Here is a 16,437-nt window from a genome sequence, read left to right as displayed (position 1 = left end):
CGTTTTATTTCTCTTGAAGGTTTTATCGTTTTTTACGTTCTCACGTCGTTGGCCAAAAACGCAGTCAACAACTTGTATTGTCTAAAGTATGCTTGTAACTCCCTACTTCCTTAGAGCGGTTACTAAGTGAGTTTAAAATGTGCTTTTAACTTGCTAATCGAGGTTTTAAGGCAAATGTGTAATCAAACCATAAACAGAGTCATAAACTTTGAAAATAATTCCATTTACTGAAAAATCATAAAATGTTTAACATTTGGGATCCCAAAATACTGTTTATAAATATTTACAACTCAAAACACATACTTTAAGTCGACTAAACGACAAAATAGGGTTCTTTACAAACAACTTCCAAAAATACCCCTGGCCGTGACAGCAGGCAGACTAGACATGTACGCGTCATGTCACGCTCTCCATACTCATGGTCGGTTGACTTTCTCCTTGCCTTTACCTGCATCACAGAGCACCCGTGAGCCGAAGCCCAGCAAGAAAACTCCACATAAACAGATAACATATGCATATGAACCATTTAACATATAACCAATTTGTCAACAAGCTAAACACATACGGTCATGCCATCTCAGGCGCTTTACCAGGCCCTGAGTTGCGGTCTACACCGTAAGGATATCCCAGGTATCCTTTAGGGTCCTACCCTGGTAACTCGCACTCCACGTGCAAAACGTTGCTTCCGGCCCCTTGCCGTTCTTGGCCTTCGCCGTTCCCGGCCCTTGCAGATCATTCACATATATGCCTACACAACATAATTAAAACATAACTTAAACATATACTAACATAATCAATGGGCTACACCCAACACATAATCACATAGGGTCGTGTCCTGCAACACTACTATGGGGCCTCGCCCTGCTCTATGGGTACAACATCTTTCTTACCTGTGTCCCGAGCTTCTTGAGCACTGAACCCTCGAGCACGGTCTTCTAGTCCGAGCCTCACCGAGAACCTAGTCACAACACATACATAGCACTTCCATTACTAACCAATTCGAAAACATCTCCCGGAACCAATCCCGAGCTCTCGGGACCTCCCGGATCCCCACACGAGGTGGCGGAAGCGTCCCTCGAGCCCCCTGGGCAAAAGCCTAAAAACTGAAATTTCCCCCTGCCCAGAAATGGCCTAGCGCTGCGGGGCCGAGAAGGGCCCCCCGTCCACTGATGCAGCCTAGCGCCGAGGCACAGAAGAACAGGGCCGCGACACCCCTTCGCGAACCCAGAATTCTAGGTTTTCCCTTGCATTTTCCCCAAGCCAAAATACTCCCAAATCATTACCAAGACTTACCTAAGTCCCAAATTCAATTCAAAACCCCACATAGACCATCTAACAACTCAAAAATATCAACAACAAGCTCAAACACGCAATCAAACCTACAATTCATAATTTGGTTTAAAACTTCAGAAACTTAAACCAATTCTTTCAAAACTTAAACCTCCCTTTAAAATTCTTATACCATACCAGATATAAACTTCAGAAATGCATAGAATTCTTACCTCAAACAAGAATTTGACCTTGAGCTGCTTTCCCAATCAAATTCCAAGCTTAATTAAACAAATCAAAGCTGAATCTAACCATAATTCACCCCAAGAATCTACGAAGCAAAACACCCAATTTCAATTCTCAAACCATGACATTCTTAGTTGAATGCTACAATATAATTACTCAGAATTCCCTTACCTCAATATGTAGAGCAATCCTCTAAGTTTTCTGGCCTTAACTCCCTTCTTGATCCCATAAGAATTCAGAGATTCCTTTCATTCCTTTCTGTTTTTCCCTAGTTTTCTCTAGAGCTCCCAAAGCCAAGCTCTTCCATAAACACAAGGATGAGAACGTTCCACCTTTCCCCTCAGCCAAGGTTATCTATATCCAAGCCAAAAGACCCATTTGCCCTTCCATCTAACTCTCATTCTAGCTAATCCTCAAGGGGCAACCTAGACCTTTCCTATTCTTTTACAAAAATACCACTTTCTCACTTAAAGTAACTATCCTCAATAGTTACCTATAGTTACCCAAGTGTCATTAACCGTTACTCAAATTCCCAAACTAAATTTATAATATTCCCAAAATACACCTAGGCTCCTCCCGAACCGAGTATTTGACCCCGTTGTGACTTTCTAGCTAAACAGCTCCCTAGGACCGTCTCGGAATGTGCATCACAAATATATCACCATGATATCACATTTATGCCCTCAACATGCTAAAATTACAAATATGCCCCTGACAACCAAATGGGGCCCACATGCATATTTACTCACCTAAACATGCATTCTAACCAAATATTCATTGAATTCACATAAGTTAATACAATATAACAATTATTGCCCTTCAGGCACACTAATCAAGGCCCCAAGCCTTATTAGCAAATTTGGATCTCTACAATGCTTATATGTATTGTCTGGTTATCTGAATGTTTGATTTAAGCCTTGACTTATTAGTCAAGGGCGGAAATAGCGCGCTACGCGCTGGTCAAGAGGCTTAGGCCCAATTAGGGAAGTACTATTACGTTGACCGATCCTATGGTCATTGGAAAACAAAGTGCTCCGCTAGCTCTATGGTTAGTTACTAAGAGCTAAGGGCAAAGGCCCCGAGTGACTCTATGGTCACATAGCTAGGGCATAGGGCCCCGGATTGATTCTATGGTCATCTATTCAGGCCAGCGGGTCCCAGAATGTTCCAATGATTGTTTATTTGTAATTGTATGCATGCATGAGTATGTTATTACTGCTGGACATGCTAGATATATATTTGGAATATGTATTTACTGTTCATGCACATGTTTAAGTTTTCTTGCTGAGCCTTGGCTCACAGGTGCTATGTGGTGCAGGTAAGAAAAAAGGAAAGCTAGACTAGCCATAAGTTGGAGAGCTTTGGTGGCGGCGTGTACATATGTGGCTGCTCATCCACCACGACCGAGGATATCTCAGAGGAACTAGGGTTGTATCCCTTATTTTGTCGCTTAGGTCAGTTGGTTGTAAATTCTGATTGTACGTACCTTTTCAAACATCTGTTGTAACATTTTTAGATCTCATGTATGTATGAAACTTTTAAATGAAAAGTCAACGTTTCCTTTGACCAAATTTTTTAATCCTAACCTTAGATATTAACCTGACTTACACGTTTATAACTGAATAATTTGATTAGCAAGTCTGACACTATTTAATGTACACAGTGTAATACTTGGTATCAGAGCTGCCAAGGTTTAAGGGTTCCTGAAGACTGGTCGGGCATGTACACTCGACACAGTGTTTGGTAACTACTTAAGTGATTAAGTGTTTAACTGTTTAAAATAAATGTTTACGCTCTATCTGCATGCCTGAGTAGGGAGCATGAGATATTCTGATAGGGTCTGGCCCTTGACTGTTACATAAATGATAAAAAACATGCTTATTAGCATTGTTATTTCTTGTGAATGCAAATGAACCGCTTATTAGCATTGTTATATGGATAATTATTTTCTCATTCCATTATTTTTCATTTTTTTCACACATATATTTTAACATTACATAATTATTTTACTATTTTTTTATTTATTATATTTTATTATTGTAATTTTTTTTTATAATTTTTTTCCATTATATGTAAAATAAAATAAAATCAATTTTTTCAGCATTTTTTTTTACTGTAACGCTTAGGAATACCAAAATTTTAAAAGAAAACTAATAAAAATATGAAAACGTGAATGGGTAACTAGTTACCTTCACGTTCTGGTGTGTGTATATTTTTGGGTTTTTTATGATAACTGATTACTTATGTTACTAAAATCATAGTTACTTTTTCCTTTTTTAATGAAGTGTTCTTCCTCTTTTTCCTTCAAATTTGATGTTTCTTTTCTTATTTAATATGAGTAACTTGTCACTCCTCTTATGGTAACTGGTTACCCTCTTACGGCAGAAAGTTACTCCTCTCAAGATAACTAGTTACTCCCTGGTACATGTTATTTAACATAGCTTTAGAATTTTTTTTTACATAACTGTCAAAGATCAATCAAGTAATTGGTTACCTTACCCAGAATTTGAAAAACAAAAACGTACAATCTATAAAAAAAAAGAAAAAATGTTTATAATAAATAAAAAAATAATTTTAAAAACAATTCATATTACAAAAAAAAATATTGCAAAACAACCAAAGAAAAATTTAATATAAAAACAATATAAAAAAACAAATTTACAAAAAAATAATAATCAAATTGCACACATACACTTTCAAATTAATAAAACTTGATTAAGAGTAAAATTATGACATAAACCAACTTTTATAAACAAATATGAGAAAATAAATCCATAAAAGTGAAAATTCTTAAAAAAAAACCATATTTTTGTACTCTATTAAAAATCCCATATAAAATGTAATTTCCTCTAAAAAAAAATATTATATGGCAATGCCATATTATCATACACTAACGATTAAAATATCATATTTATGCAAACTACCCTTTCGAAATTTAAATATAAAAAGCCCAAAATTCACCATTCTGATAGGAGTCCCAATTTACCGGGTCTATTCGGCGACATCCCATTTGGTAGGGAGCCCAAGCTTTGTTAATCCCTACTACAAAATACTAAGAGCACTCACATTAGGTACTCTACTCCATCCTTTAAAATACATCATCAAAACACATATTTTTTTATTTTACCTCTAAGTTTTACATTATACCATATATCAGATTCTCTGTATATTTCTTTACATCATTTAACTATTATGTCTTTATTACTTAAAGTAAAATAAAATAATTGAAAAAGAAAAAAAATAATAAATATATACTAAATAGAGATAGAAAAGTTATAAAAAATATTAAAATATTATATAAAAAATATGTAAATGTTATGTAAATATAGATATGAATTCATTGGAGTTTGTGCATAGTTATTATAAATATATATATAAAGAAGCTGATGGAATATATTTTTATGAGTTTTAGCTAAATATTATAAAGAAAGTGTAGTATAAAATATATCACAAAAATATATATTTTTATAATTTACTTCAAAAAATTGACATTATACCATACATCTGCTTCTTTACATTATTTATATATTATATTTTTTTAAATATTTGATTTATTTTAAGAAATAAAATAATTAAACATAATAGTATGACACTCATATATATACAAAAATTTATAAAAAAAATAATAAAATATTTATAGTTTGATGGATAGTATTTCACTACATATAAAGAAATACTATTCATTTAGGTAAAAAAATATAACTTTACATCATCCAATAGAAGGCTACTTAACTATTTTTTCTCTATATTATAAAGAACAACACATTTTAGCTCATCCAATGTGAGTGCTCTAACAATAATTATTTATAAATTATTACACATTTGAATGTTTCAATTTAGTATAATGTCACTTTAAGAAATTTTACTTGCGTTAAAGAAGAATGTTCTTAACAAATAACACAAAATTCCAATATTTAATCACCTAGACTTACACATGAATTTGTAAAAGAGATGATGTGAATGAAGAATGATAAGATTCATGTGTTGGTTTTCGCTTCCATTCAAGTCTCAATCGTACAAACCCTCATGCTCCCATACATCAACTAGGAAGTCTACCATTTCCTGTTCAAGAATGAAACCATTTCAAACAAAATTCTAGCAAGCATATTCAAGAATGAAATAAAATAAAATATTTAAGAAGAGAGGGGGAAAACCAGAGAACAAAATTAACTTACAGAAAGAGGGATTGGGTGTGGGAAAGGCTTGCTTGTTCCAAGTAGACTCTCATAAGAGGCATTCCAACTTCAAATCAAAGAAACCAAAAATGTCAAACAAGTTATATTTGCCCACAAGCTAAGAAATGTTTCTTCATAAACAAATTTATTGTTGCTTGCTTCTATGAAAATCCCAAAATCTATTTTAAGATTTCATAAACGACTAGTATAACTTGAGTTAAAGTCACCTTATCCTGGGTTCTGGGCTTTGTGTTCTTATCTGAGATTTTTTATTTCTAAGCCATTGCTGCCTTGTCTGGTGCCAGAGAGTCAGACCTGAATCCATTCATTTCCATTACTTAAAATACTTTCATTATGCATATACAGAGAAGATAGAGAATGGAATTTATTACCTCATATCATACAAAACAAAGACTAAAAATGGAAAGAAGACCACGAAATTTCAAAAAAAGAGAGTTAAAACAAGGCCACCTATCATATGCATTGATTTCTAAGTGGAAGTCAAGGAAAATTCAAATAGTTGACTATGCCAACAGTCAAAACCAATGAAAGGAAAGACAAAATAGAAAGAACTCTGATAAATAAATATTAGGAGGAAGATTTCAACTCTCATGGAAAAAAAAACTAAAGGAAGATGGTACAGGTAAATATGAAACTTGCCATGGTTTATATATTCGTGAGGACCGCTTGAAGTAGCATGAGGATCAGAAGCATGGTTTGAGGTGCCCAATGAGACACTTCTCTGGGAGAGGAAGCCACTATTTTCCATTTCTATAGTGCTAGAGCTCCAAATATCCTCCGAAAAACTAGCTTTTGTCACGGCTCTACCTTGAATTTTCAGTCCCTTTGACGGCTCATCCACTGCGATAATTAGTGAAGGATTGGTAAAACATCCAAGACAGCCTCTGCTCTGTTTTAAAACAGGTTCAACCAACAAATATTGATTAATACCACCTATCAACTCAAGTAACCAACTCGCGAGCCAGATTTATTGAGTGTTGGAAAAGTAATATGGGGTGAGATAGCTAGGAGATAATAAGGAAATTGAAATTAAAGGTACCCACTGAACATTGTGACATACAGAAAAAAATTCCACTAAAAGACAATCTTTTTTCCAAAAAAATATACAAGGCTTACAAGCTGATGAAAATGCAACCAGAAAGAGTTTATGAATGTTAAAGCGTATTATCTTCCACTTTATTTCTATTTTTCTCTTGAATTGTTGAATTTAACAATTGTTGAAACTTCTTATATAGTGGAAACATCTATGTTAATGACACATCAAGCATAAACATAACAAAAGAGTTTAAACAAACACTAACAGTAGTTAGTTAGGGTCAAGTGAAAATTGCTTGGAATTTCGAAAGTCTAATTCCCAAAAAAAATTACACCATTTTTCCTGAAAAAGATTAGAAAAGCATAGAAAGAGGCCACATATTCCCCGGGATCCAACTTGGGTTTCTTCCATTAAATCAAAAGGCTCAGAAAATTGACCAAGGTCACTATAAAATTTAGAAACGGGATAATCTAGTTTCTATCTCCTTACACTGAAAATCGTCTTGCATTTACCCTTGAACTTCTCCACGATTAAGAGCACAAGTGCTCGAAAACAAGCTCCAGAGAACACTAAAAACGAGCAACCAGCATTCTTTCCAAAGCATCTTTCGATTTGGGACAACAAACAACATTTTGAGTACATAGCTATTACTGATAATCTATGCAAAAGGAAAACCCTATGAATGCTATGACCAAACGATGCCCAGGATTTGAAGTAAAGAATGGAAAATGAAAGAAAGAAAGAAAAGTCCCAGATGTTCACTGTTTAGTTATACTAGTTCGCTTAATAAACAAGCAAACACAAGTACGAACCTTCTAAATCAAGTTAAATAAACCTCAAAGTCTGTTTGGTTCCCCAGAACTTTAAGGAAATCAGGGAAAGAGAAAAAAAAAAGAACAGATTTTTTTAATCAATCTATTGCCTCCTGAATCATTTCAGAACCCCAAACAAGAAAATCCTCAATAGCTACACAGAATAGAAACGGAATTCTTAGTTTAGCGAAAACCTTTACTTCTTTAAGTTCCAAAACATTAAACAAATCTCTTATTCTATAAATATATATATAAAGAGCAAAATTTTCTCATAAAATTCCTGTACTTTCTCAGCAACCAAACATACAAAACTAACAGCACTCCGCTTCTAATGAAAGATCGAACTTCAGGAAACAAGTTTAAAATTTTAAAACATAGACAAATGGTGAAGAAATCGATACAACTTACCCCATGCATGCGAGAATGTCAGAGAGCCAAGAAGGAATATATCTATAGATTTGCATTTAAACGGGCCCAACCAGAGACTTTAGTTGCAAAACACTAAATCCAGAAAGCAGAGAGGCACTCTAAAGTTCTGCACATACACAAACACAATATTAGTCCAAAGTTGAAACCCAGAAACAATCTGGAAAAAGCAGTAGAACCCAAATACCCTTTCATGGTTCTCCCCGAAAAGAATGAAAAAATTACTAGGAAAATTTCCCATTTTTTCCGGGTAAAGAAAACAGACAGTGAGAGAGGATAGTAGACCTGGAGTATAGCAAGGTTGAGTAAGAGTTGAAATAAGATTTTGATAAGATTATTCTCCATTTTTCATGAATAATTATTGGCCCTTTCGTGTCTGATTGAGCCAAACAGACTTTTTATTTTTTCCTTCTAAACCTCTCTCTCTCTCTCTCGTCTTTTTTTCTTTTTTCTTTTTTCTTTTAACTTTTTCCTCTGTGCCTTTTGATATCAGGTTTTAGAAGCAAGGTGACCAAAATAAACGAAAAACAACGAAGTTAGGTAAGTATTTGTTTCTACACTCTATACCAACTATGATTTCTTCTCCAAAATGAAATAAACAAAATTATAAAGGAACCAACCTCCCCTTTTCAGAGTTTAAAATATCATTATCACGAGCAATGAGTTGCTTTTGAACTATCATAAGGTAGTTAAAATTATTGGGAAGTTAGCCAAATTTACGAAAACAAAATATGAGCTTGTAATAAGAAGTAAATTGTTTTCAGTAATAGCCATAACGTTTTTATACTTGAAAACTTCTCATCCTTTTATTATAAAATAAACATCTTTCTTGCCGCTGTGAAAAAAGTACACTACTTACTCATTGGTAGTTGATATTTAAAAGTATGAATAAAGGCAGATGAGAAGATTTGATATTTCATGAAAGGGACATGAGAGAAAAACAGGAATCGGAATAATCATATAATGTTTATAATAAAAATAGAAAGAGACACCCTCCCAACTCCTAATTCTATTAGTTGTCCTCATTTCTTTCCTTTTTAAAAAAAAAAAAAAAGATTTTTTTTCTTCCAAAGGTTAGTCTCTCGCCCACCTTATCTAAGAACATCTTTAATACATTATTTAAAAAAAAAACACTAAATTTGACAAAAAAAATAATAAGCACAATATCTATAATTGTGTTCAAATATACAAAAGCATTGGGAAATTTTACTTTTTATGCTTAATGGTGTGGTGTAATTTAAAATAATGCTAGGCATTTTTATGATTATAAAATAATACCAAAAGTTTTGCTAGTACCCAAAATGCCCCTGTCACAATTCCCCTCACTCCCCCTTTTGATTCTCCTTTCTCTCTCTCAAACTCTCGGTTCATTCCCTTCATCTCCCCCCAACCCCGTCGAAACCCCGTCACAACCCCCGTCGAAGCCGCGCTGCTGCCACCATCGAAGCCCTCTGTCCATCTCGCCTCTCGTCTCTCGCCGTCCATCCGTGTCTGTTGTTCCCCCTCACAAGCTCATCCAAAACCCACGGCCTCTAGGTTCGAGTTTCTCCATACCCAAAACAAAGGTAAGCCCTTATTTTTTATTACATTGAATTTGTGTTTGTAGTGTTATATTTTAAGATTGTTTGTGTGTTTGTGTCTGGTTTTGGGTTTGAATCTGGTTTGTTTTGGGTATGGATTAGTGTGGGTATGTTGAGAGTGAAGTCTGGGATTTTTGTGGGTCTGGTAAGGTTGCTCGATGGTGGTTCGATGCATGCTCGATAGGGGTTCGATAGGTTAAGCCGTTAAGGGTTCCACGTTTAGGTTCGATGCATGCTCGATTGGGTTCGATAGGTTAGGTCATTTGGGGTTCCAGGTTTATGATTCTGTGGGTTTCATGTATGTTCGATGAGGGTTCGATGCATGCTCGATGGGGGTTCGATGCATGCTTGATGGGTTGGGTATTTGTTGGATTCGATGGTGTTCGATGTTGGTTCGATAGGGTAGGCCTTAGGGGTTTGATGGGGTGGCCCATTATGGGTTCCAGGTTTAAACCTAAGAAATTAGATGCATGCTCGATGGATTGAGTTTTATGTTGGGTTTGATGGTGGTTCGATGCATGCACTAGGGTTGTTCGATGGGTAATCGATAGTGGTTCGATGGTTCATGTATGTTTATTGATGGGGTTTTCATGTGACTTTGTTTAACTGTATTATTTTTATTTTTTGCAGATGCCGAAGTTTCTTTTTCCCTTGACAGATCAATTTCCTGGTCGAGTCACATATAGGGGTAATGGTTACTTTAAAACAATCAAGGACAAGTTTGAGGAGCTTGGGTTGATAGAAAGGGTGACGGAATCCCCTTTTAAACAATTTTTCATTGCTGAGAAGTTAGACTTCTCTGCATCTCTCATACATCAATTAATGTTGTGCTAGATCTAGTGCATCAAAGAGGATGAGTTGCATTTTCATTTGGGATCTAGACCCTGTAGATTTGCTATAGGCGAGTTTGCTTTGGTTACGGGGTTGAACTTCAGTTCCGGGTCATCTGAGACTGATTTGAAGAAACACTTGACTAGTGACTGCTTAATCAAAGAGTACTTTAATGATGAAGAAACAGTGAAGATAATGCATTTGGAGGCTGCTTTAAAAAACTGCACTGTAGTTGAAGATGCCTACAAGTTGGGTCTATGTTTCTTTGTTGAGGGGGTTTTACTTGCACGAGAGGGCAAGTTAAATGTTTGGATAGATTCACTGAAGATGGTGGATGACACTGAGTACTTCTTTACTTACCCATGGGGGAAGGTGTCTTTTAACAAGCTTATGGATGCATGTAAAAAAGACATGCATCATCAGAAGAGGAACTATGAGAAGAAGAAAGAAGTTAAGGGGAAACAGAAAGAAGCAAAATACAGTTTGTATGGTTATGTCCCTGCATTGCAGTATTGGGCATACGAAGCCATCCAGCAGTTTGCACGTGAGTATGGTATTAACCATGGAAACCAGTTTCCGAGGATGCTCAGTTGGTCGAGCAATAAGGAGCGTCCTATTTCGAAGGCCGACCTTGCACCGATGTTCAAGAAGACGAGTGTAAGTTCTGCTATATTATGTCATACAGTATTCTTTGGTGGTTTCAAACTAACTTGATAGGGGTTCGATGTTGGTTCGATGGATAGAGGGAGATGTTGGTTCTAGTAGCTTTAAATGGGGTTCGATGGGGTTTGATAGGGTTTCGATAGGGGTTCGATAGGCAGATGGTTTGGGTTCATGGGGTTTGATAGGGGTTCGATGGATAGAGGCAGATTGTTTGGTTGTGGTAGCGTTAAATTTGGTTCGATGGATAGAGGGAGATGGTTTGGGTTCTTGGGGTTCGATGGATAGAGGCAGATGGTTTGGTTGTAGTAGTGTTAAATTTAGTTTGATAGGGGTTCGATGTTGGTTCGATGGATAGAGGGAGATGGTTTGGGTTCATGGGGTTCGATAAGGGTTCGATGGGGTTCGATAGTGGTTCGATAGGCTGATTAATTGCTTTCCTATCATTTTTGCAGCATATTGATGCGGCCAAGCATATGCTACGTAGGCGTCGACAGTTCTATCCCGGGGCGTATCGGCAAGATGTTGTTGTGATGAATATTATGTTCTCACAAGTGGTACCGGCCCGTTATGATGCATATCAGAATGCCAAGGAAGCGGATAAGAAAAGGTTTTTGTGGGATTCAGATGTGATATCAATGATTACGGGAATTGACAATCAATTTCTGGCATCGTGGAAGGGAGTAGACACTGTATATTGGTGCCATAACTACCTTCAAGCGCATTGGTTTGCAGTTGAAGCCTCCATTTCTACTTGGACTCTGAATGTTTATGATTCGGACGTGACAGTGATAAGTGATAAACAACTGCAATCGTTTATGAAGTCATGGTCTACTTTGTTCCCATCGTTGTTATTACAGTCACAACTTTTCAAGGACGACCCTCGGTTGACGATTCCACCTGAAGCTGAAAGATGCATAGAGTTCAACATGCACCGCATGCCAGTTGATTCAGTACCCCAAACCAAAGTTAGGTAATCAAAATTCTAGTTTTTATTCAAGTTTTTTAAATTAAATTATATGTTGATTTTGTTACTAATGCAGTTTATGTTTCGTTCACAGTGGAGATTGTGGTGTGTACGCCATCAAGCACATCGATCACTTATTAGGTAGGCTACCACTTCACACGATCTGTGATGACAACATGGAGTTGTTCAGAAACAAATGGACAGTTGACTTATGGTATCAGAATGTTAGACATTGAACATTCTCTTCTTGTTATATTTATTTGCTTAAAATTTAGGTTATTAAGAAATTTTTTTGAGTCGAGCATCCTTTTATTAATGACAATTAACGACCAAAATTCATTAACGACAATAAAAAAACAAAACAAAAAATAACCTTCAACTTCAAGTTTAAATAAAATACAACAAAAAATAAACTCAAAGTCGAGCTTTGCATGAGGACTTGTTGTGGCCACGACCACCACATCTACTGAACTTACGCATTGTAACTGGTTTTTCATCACCGGATGGCCAACGGTTTGTCCTTGGTCTTCCTAGCTTTGGCTTTTTTGGACGACCAACTTGTTGTTTCTCTATGGGTACACCAACTACCATATTCTTAATGTCATCTGGAAGTATCCAGTCATCCTCGTTCCCAGTTGGGTAAATGGTTTCTTTGTACGAATTCCTCCATGACTCAATGGTGTAAAACGGTGAACACAAGGAGTAAAGGTTCACTCCACGCTCTATAGCTGCTGCAGCTGCATGGGGACAAGGTGTGCCTATGAGCTGGAATACCCTACATGAGCATGATTTCGTCATCAAATTCACCTCAACATCGCTGTCTGCACCAGTTACATGAAACTCGAATTGACCAATGGCATAGACATTCATGAATCTTCCTTTGTCAGCATTGTTCGATACATCTGCCTTCATCAGGGTGAATAATTTGGTGGTAGTCTTCTCTGTCACACTACGTCGTTCAGAAAACCAAGACTGTAGTGTGAACCGAATGAATTCTAAAAAAATTGTAACTGGAAAGGTTCTTGCATCCTTGGTCTTGTTGTTGAAGCTTTTAGCGTAGTTGCTTGTCATTATATTGTATCGTTTTCTAGGAAAGAAAGGATGAGACCACTTATCGAAACCAATTCCCTCCAAATAGGCAGCTATAGGAGGATCCATTCGCTTAATATTTTCAAAATGCTTTAGAAATTCGGTCTTCTTCCATGCATAGGCTGCTGCCCACATCTCACTGTGATAGTGATCAATCTTGAACTTAGCTTTCACATTCATACTGATGTGATGGTAGCATGCGCCGTGGTAGGCATCAGGAAAGACAGCCTCTAGAGCATGAATAATACTAGCATGCCTATCTGACACGAAAGCCAAGTCATCAACGTCCCCAATGGCTTCCTTCAACTTCGTCATGAAATATTTCCACGAGTTGTGGTTCTCACTATTCACCAACCCGAACGCAATTGGATATAAATGACTATTCACATCCAAAGCAACGGAACATAGCATGCGGCCACCGTCCTTATTCTTCAAGAACGTGCCATCCACACATATCACAGGACGACAAAATCTGAATCCCATCCTACAAACTCCAAGGGCAAAGAAGCAATATAGGAAACGACCATCTTCAATGACAAAATCAGTAATTGTACCTGGATTCTTTTGCTGCAACATGTGCAAGTAGGATGGAAACTTGCAATACGAATCCTCATATGTCCCCCTAACATACGTAAGTGCCTTCTCTCTACATCTCCATGCCTTTTCATAACTCATATCAATTCCAAAAAATTTCTTCATATCCTCTTTTATGTTGTTTGCCATGTAACTGGTCCCATCAACTGCGTATTTGTTCTTTATGAGGTGTCCAACGACCCACGGTGCAGCTTGACGATGGCCTTTTTGTCGCACTTCTAGTGAGCATGTGTGTACGCTCTTGTATACCGTGATCTCAAACATGGGGGACATTGATAGTTTTTTCCCTCTCAGTCTCTAGCAACAGTCAGGATCTTTGCATATGATATACCACACGTCAGTACCAGAATTTTTCACCATATACTCAAAGTTATTCTTCATTGCAAATAGAGCAGCTTTGGTTTTTAAATCAATCTTGTCCTCAAAAGTCTTACCAACATATATTTCTCCCATTGGTCCACCAGATGATGAGGAATGGGTTTTAGCAGATGCCTCAATATCTTATTTTGTAAACATTGGGGCACTCCATCTGGTGTGATCTTATCTTGATACAATTGTCTCCCTCCACCCAGTGTTATCTTCTGTCCTAGCAGGTTGATTACTGCTTCGAGTAGGTGCTCGGCGTCCTTGAGTTGGGAGGTGTGCCTGTGCAAGAGGCAGTCCTGACTCTTCTTCTACTTGTTGGGCTTGGGAAATGTCTAACTCCTCATTTGAAACATCTGCACTATAATATGAGTCATCCTCGGAACCATCATCATTATCTTCAAAGCAATTACCAACTGGATCATCATTCACATAGGGATCGTACTCATATGCCTCAAGCACACCTGTGGGACCTCCTTGTGGTATATCAAGCTCAATAGTAGCCATCGGATCAGTAACTGGAACAAAAGTGCCCACCTCGCTAAGATGGTTGTAACTGCTACCTACAGGAGATGGATCGACACTGGTCGTGTCTTTTTTGTTCACACTAGGAGAATGATCTGATATGACATTCTTATTAACTGGAGTCACACATAAGACTATCCGTTCTTTCAAGCTTATTCCTAAGAATACACGAACTTGGCGATCATTCCTCAATTGAACCGGTGCAAATGGTTGGTCGCCGCATACGTATGGCACCTCGAGTTTCAATTCATACACCTCTCTATCCACCTGAAATGTCTCGTGCAGTATGTCAAGTAGTTGCAAGTAAGTGACATCATTCTCTACTGTTACCACTTCACCTTCATCATCCTTAAAATACCATTTCCTACCATCTGTTTCCCAAACACCGTTGTAAGAAACAAATACGTAAACAGTAGAACCTGAAATAAAAAAACACAAATACAATTAGCTGAAAAACAGATGGTAGGAAGTGGTATTTTAACGATGCTGAAAAACATGACCATCAAGCCTTCATCGAGCCTCCATCGAACATGCACAAAATAGTGAGAATGCACATTACCATTGAGCTTGCATCGAATAGGTATCGAGTAACCATCGAGCACAACACGCAACGTAAAAAATGATGTGCCATCGAGCCTGCATCGAGCAGGCATCGAGCATCCATCGAGCATGCATGAAATAGTGAGAATGCACATTACCATCGAGTAGGTATCGAGTAACCATCAAGCACAACATTCAACTGTAAAAATTGATGTTCCATCGAGCAACCATCGAGCATGCATGGAATAGTGATAATGCACATTACCATCGAGTACCCATCGAGTAGGTATCGAGTAACCATTGAGCACAACATTCAACCGTAAAAATTGATGTTCCATCGAGCATGCATCGAACAGGCATTGAGCAACCATCGAGCATGCATGAAATAGTGATAATGCACATTACCATCGAGTACCCATCGGGTAGGAATCGAGTAACCATCGAGCACAACATTCAACCGTAAAAATTGATGTTCCATCGAGCCTGCATCGAGCAACCATCGAGCATGCATGAAATAGTGATAATGCACATTACCATCGAGCACCCATCGAGTAGGTATCGAGTAACCATCAAGCAAAACATGCAACTGTAAAAATTGGTGTGCCATCGAGCCTGCATCGAGCAGGCATTGAGCAACCATCGAGCACAACCCAAACCCAGAAAATTCCCAAAAAACTAGAAAAAAACCAAAAAAATTTGCAAATATTGCTCAGATCTATTCGAAATGCCCAAAAAGTTTAAAGGAAACATCGCTAATCCAAGTATTTAAGAAAAAATTGCTTACCCATAAAATTTTTCTCCAAGATTTCTCAACCCCTACTTTGGTCTTGATCCCCTCTACAATTGGCTTTTTTAGTGGCGGTCACTTGCTCGACTTCCTTCTACCGTGGTGCTCTTAGTGGCGGTGTGAGGTGAGGTGGGTGAAAGAGAGTGAGGAAGAAACAAGAAGAAGGAAGAGAGGAGATAGTTGTGATAGGGGTATTTTGGGTATGCTAAAATGAATTGGCATTATTTTGTATTGATAAAAATACCTAGTATTTTTTTGAATTACAACCCCCAATTAAGCATAAAAAGTCAAATTTCCCATAGCATTTTATGATACAAATTGATATAAAAGAGTAAATGTTAATAAATTAAGTATTTAAAAAATAATTAATGGTGATATTGTAATTAAAATATATATATTAAAAGTCGCTCATTAATAATTAATGACAATTTTGTAATTGAAAAAATATATATTTATTATTGTGTCAAATTTGACTAATGTAATGTCATGTGTCGAATTTGACACAATATTTAGCAC

General features: G+C 36.9%; 1 protein-coding gene across 5 annotated transcripts; it reads right to left on the bottom strand.

The window, feature by feature from the left end:
* Nucleotides 1-5,297: 5,297 nt before the first annotated feature.
* On the bottom strand, nucleotides 5,298-8,484 carry LOC133804010 (uncharacterized). Of its 5 annotated transcripts, none has more exons than XM_062242152.1 (6): nucleotides 8,173-8,484; nucleotides 7,968-8,094; nucleotides 6,351-6,595; nucleotides 5,918-6,005; nucleotides 5,691-5,757; nucleotides 5,298-5,577 (listed from the first exon to the last, which is right to left on the bottom strand). In XM_062242152.1, exons 2-6 carry the CDS (start codon nucleotides 8,021-8,023, stop codon nucleotides 5,524-5,526), a joined length of 510 nt encoding a protein of 169 aa, XP_062098136.1. In that variant the 5' UTR covers nucleotides 8,024-8,094; nucleotides 8,173-8,484; the 3' UTR covers nucleotides 5,298-5,523. The 5 variants fall into 5 exon arrangements, with proteins under 5 accessions (XP_062098136.1, XP_062098135.1, XP_062098139.1 ...); XM_062242151.1 differs by having other exon boundaries at nucleotides 8,271-8,484; XM_062242155.1 differs by having other exon boundaries at nucleotides 6,351-6,551; nucleotides 8,173-8,479.
* Between the last annotated feature and the right edge of the window lie 7,953 nt (nucleotides 8,485-16,437).

This window comes from Humulus lupulus, chromosome X (assembly GCF_963169125.1).
Source record: "Humulus lupulus chromosome X, drHumLupu1.1, whole genome shotgun sequence".
NCBI classification, from domain to species: Eukaryota; Viridiplantae; Streptophyta; class Magnoliopsida; order Rosales; family Cannabaceae; genus Humulus; species Humulus lupulus.
Note: the sequence above shows the minus strand (reverse complement) of the source record. Positions and strands in the feature narration are given on the sequence as shown.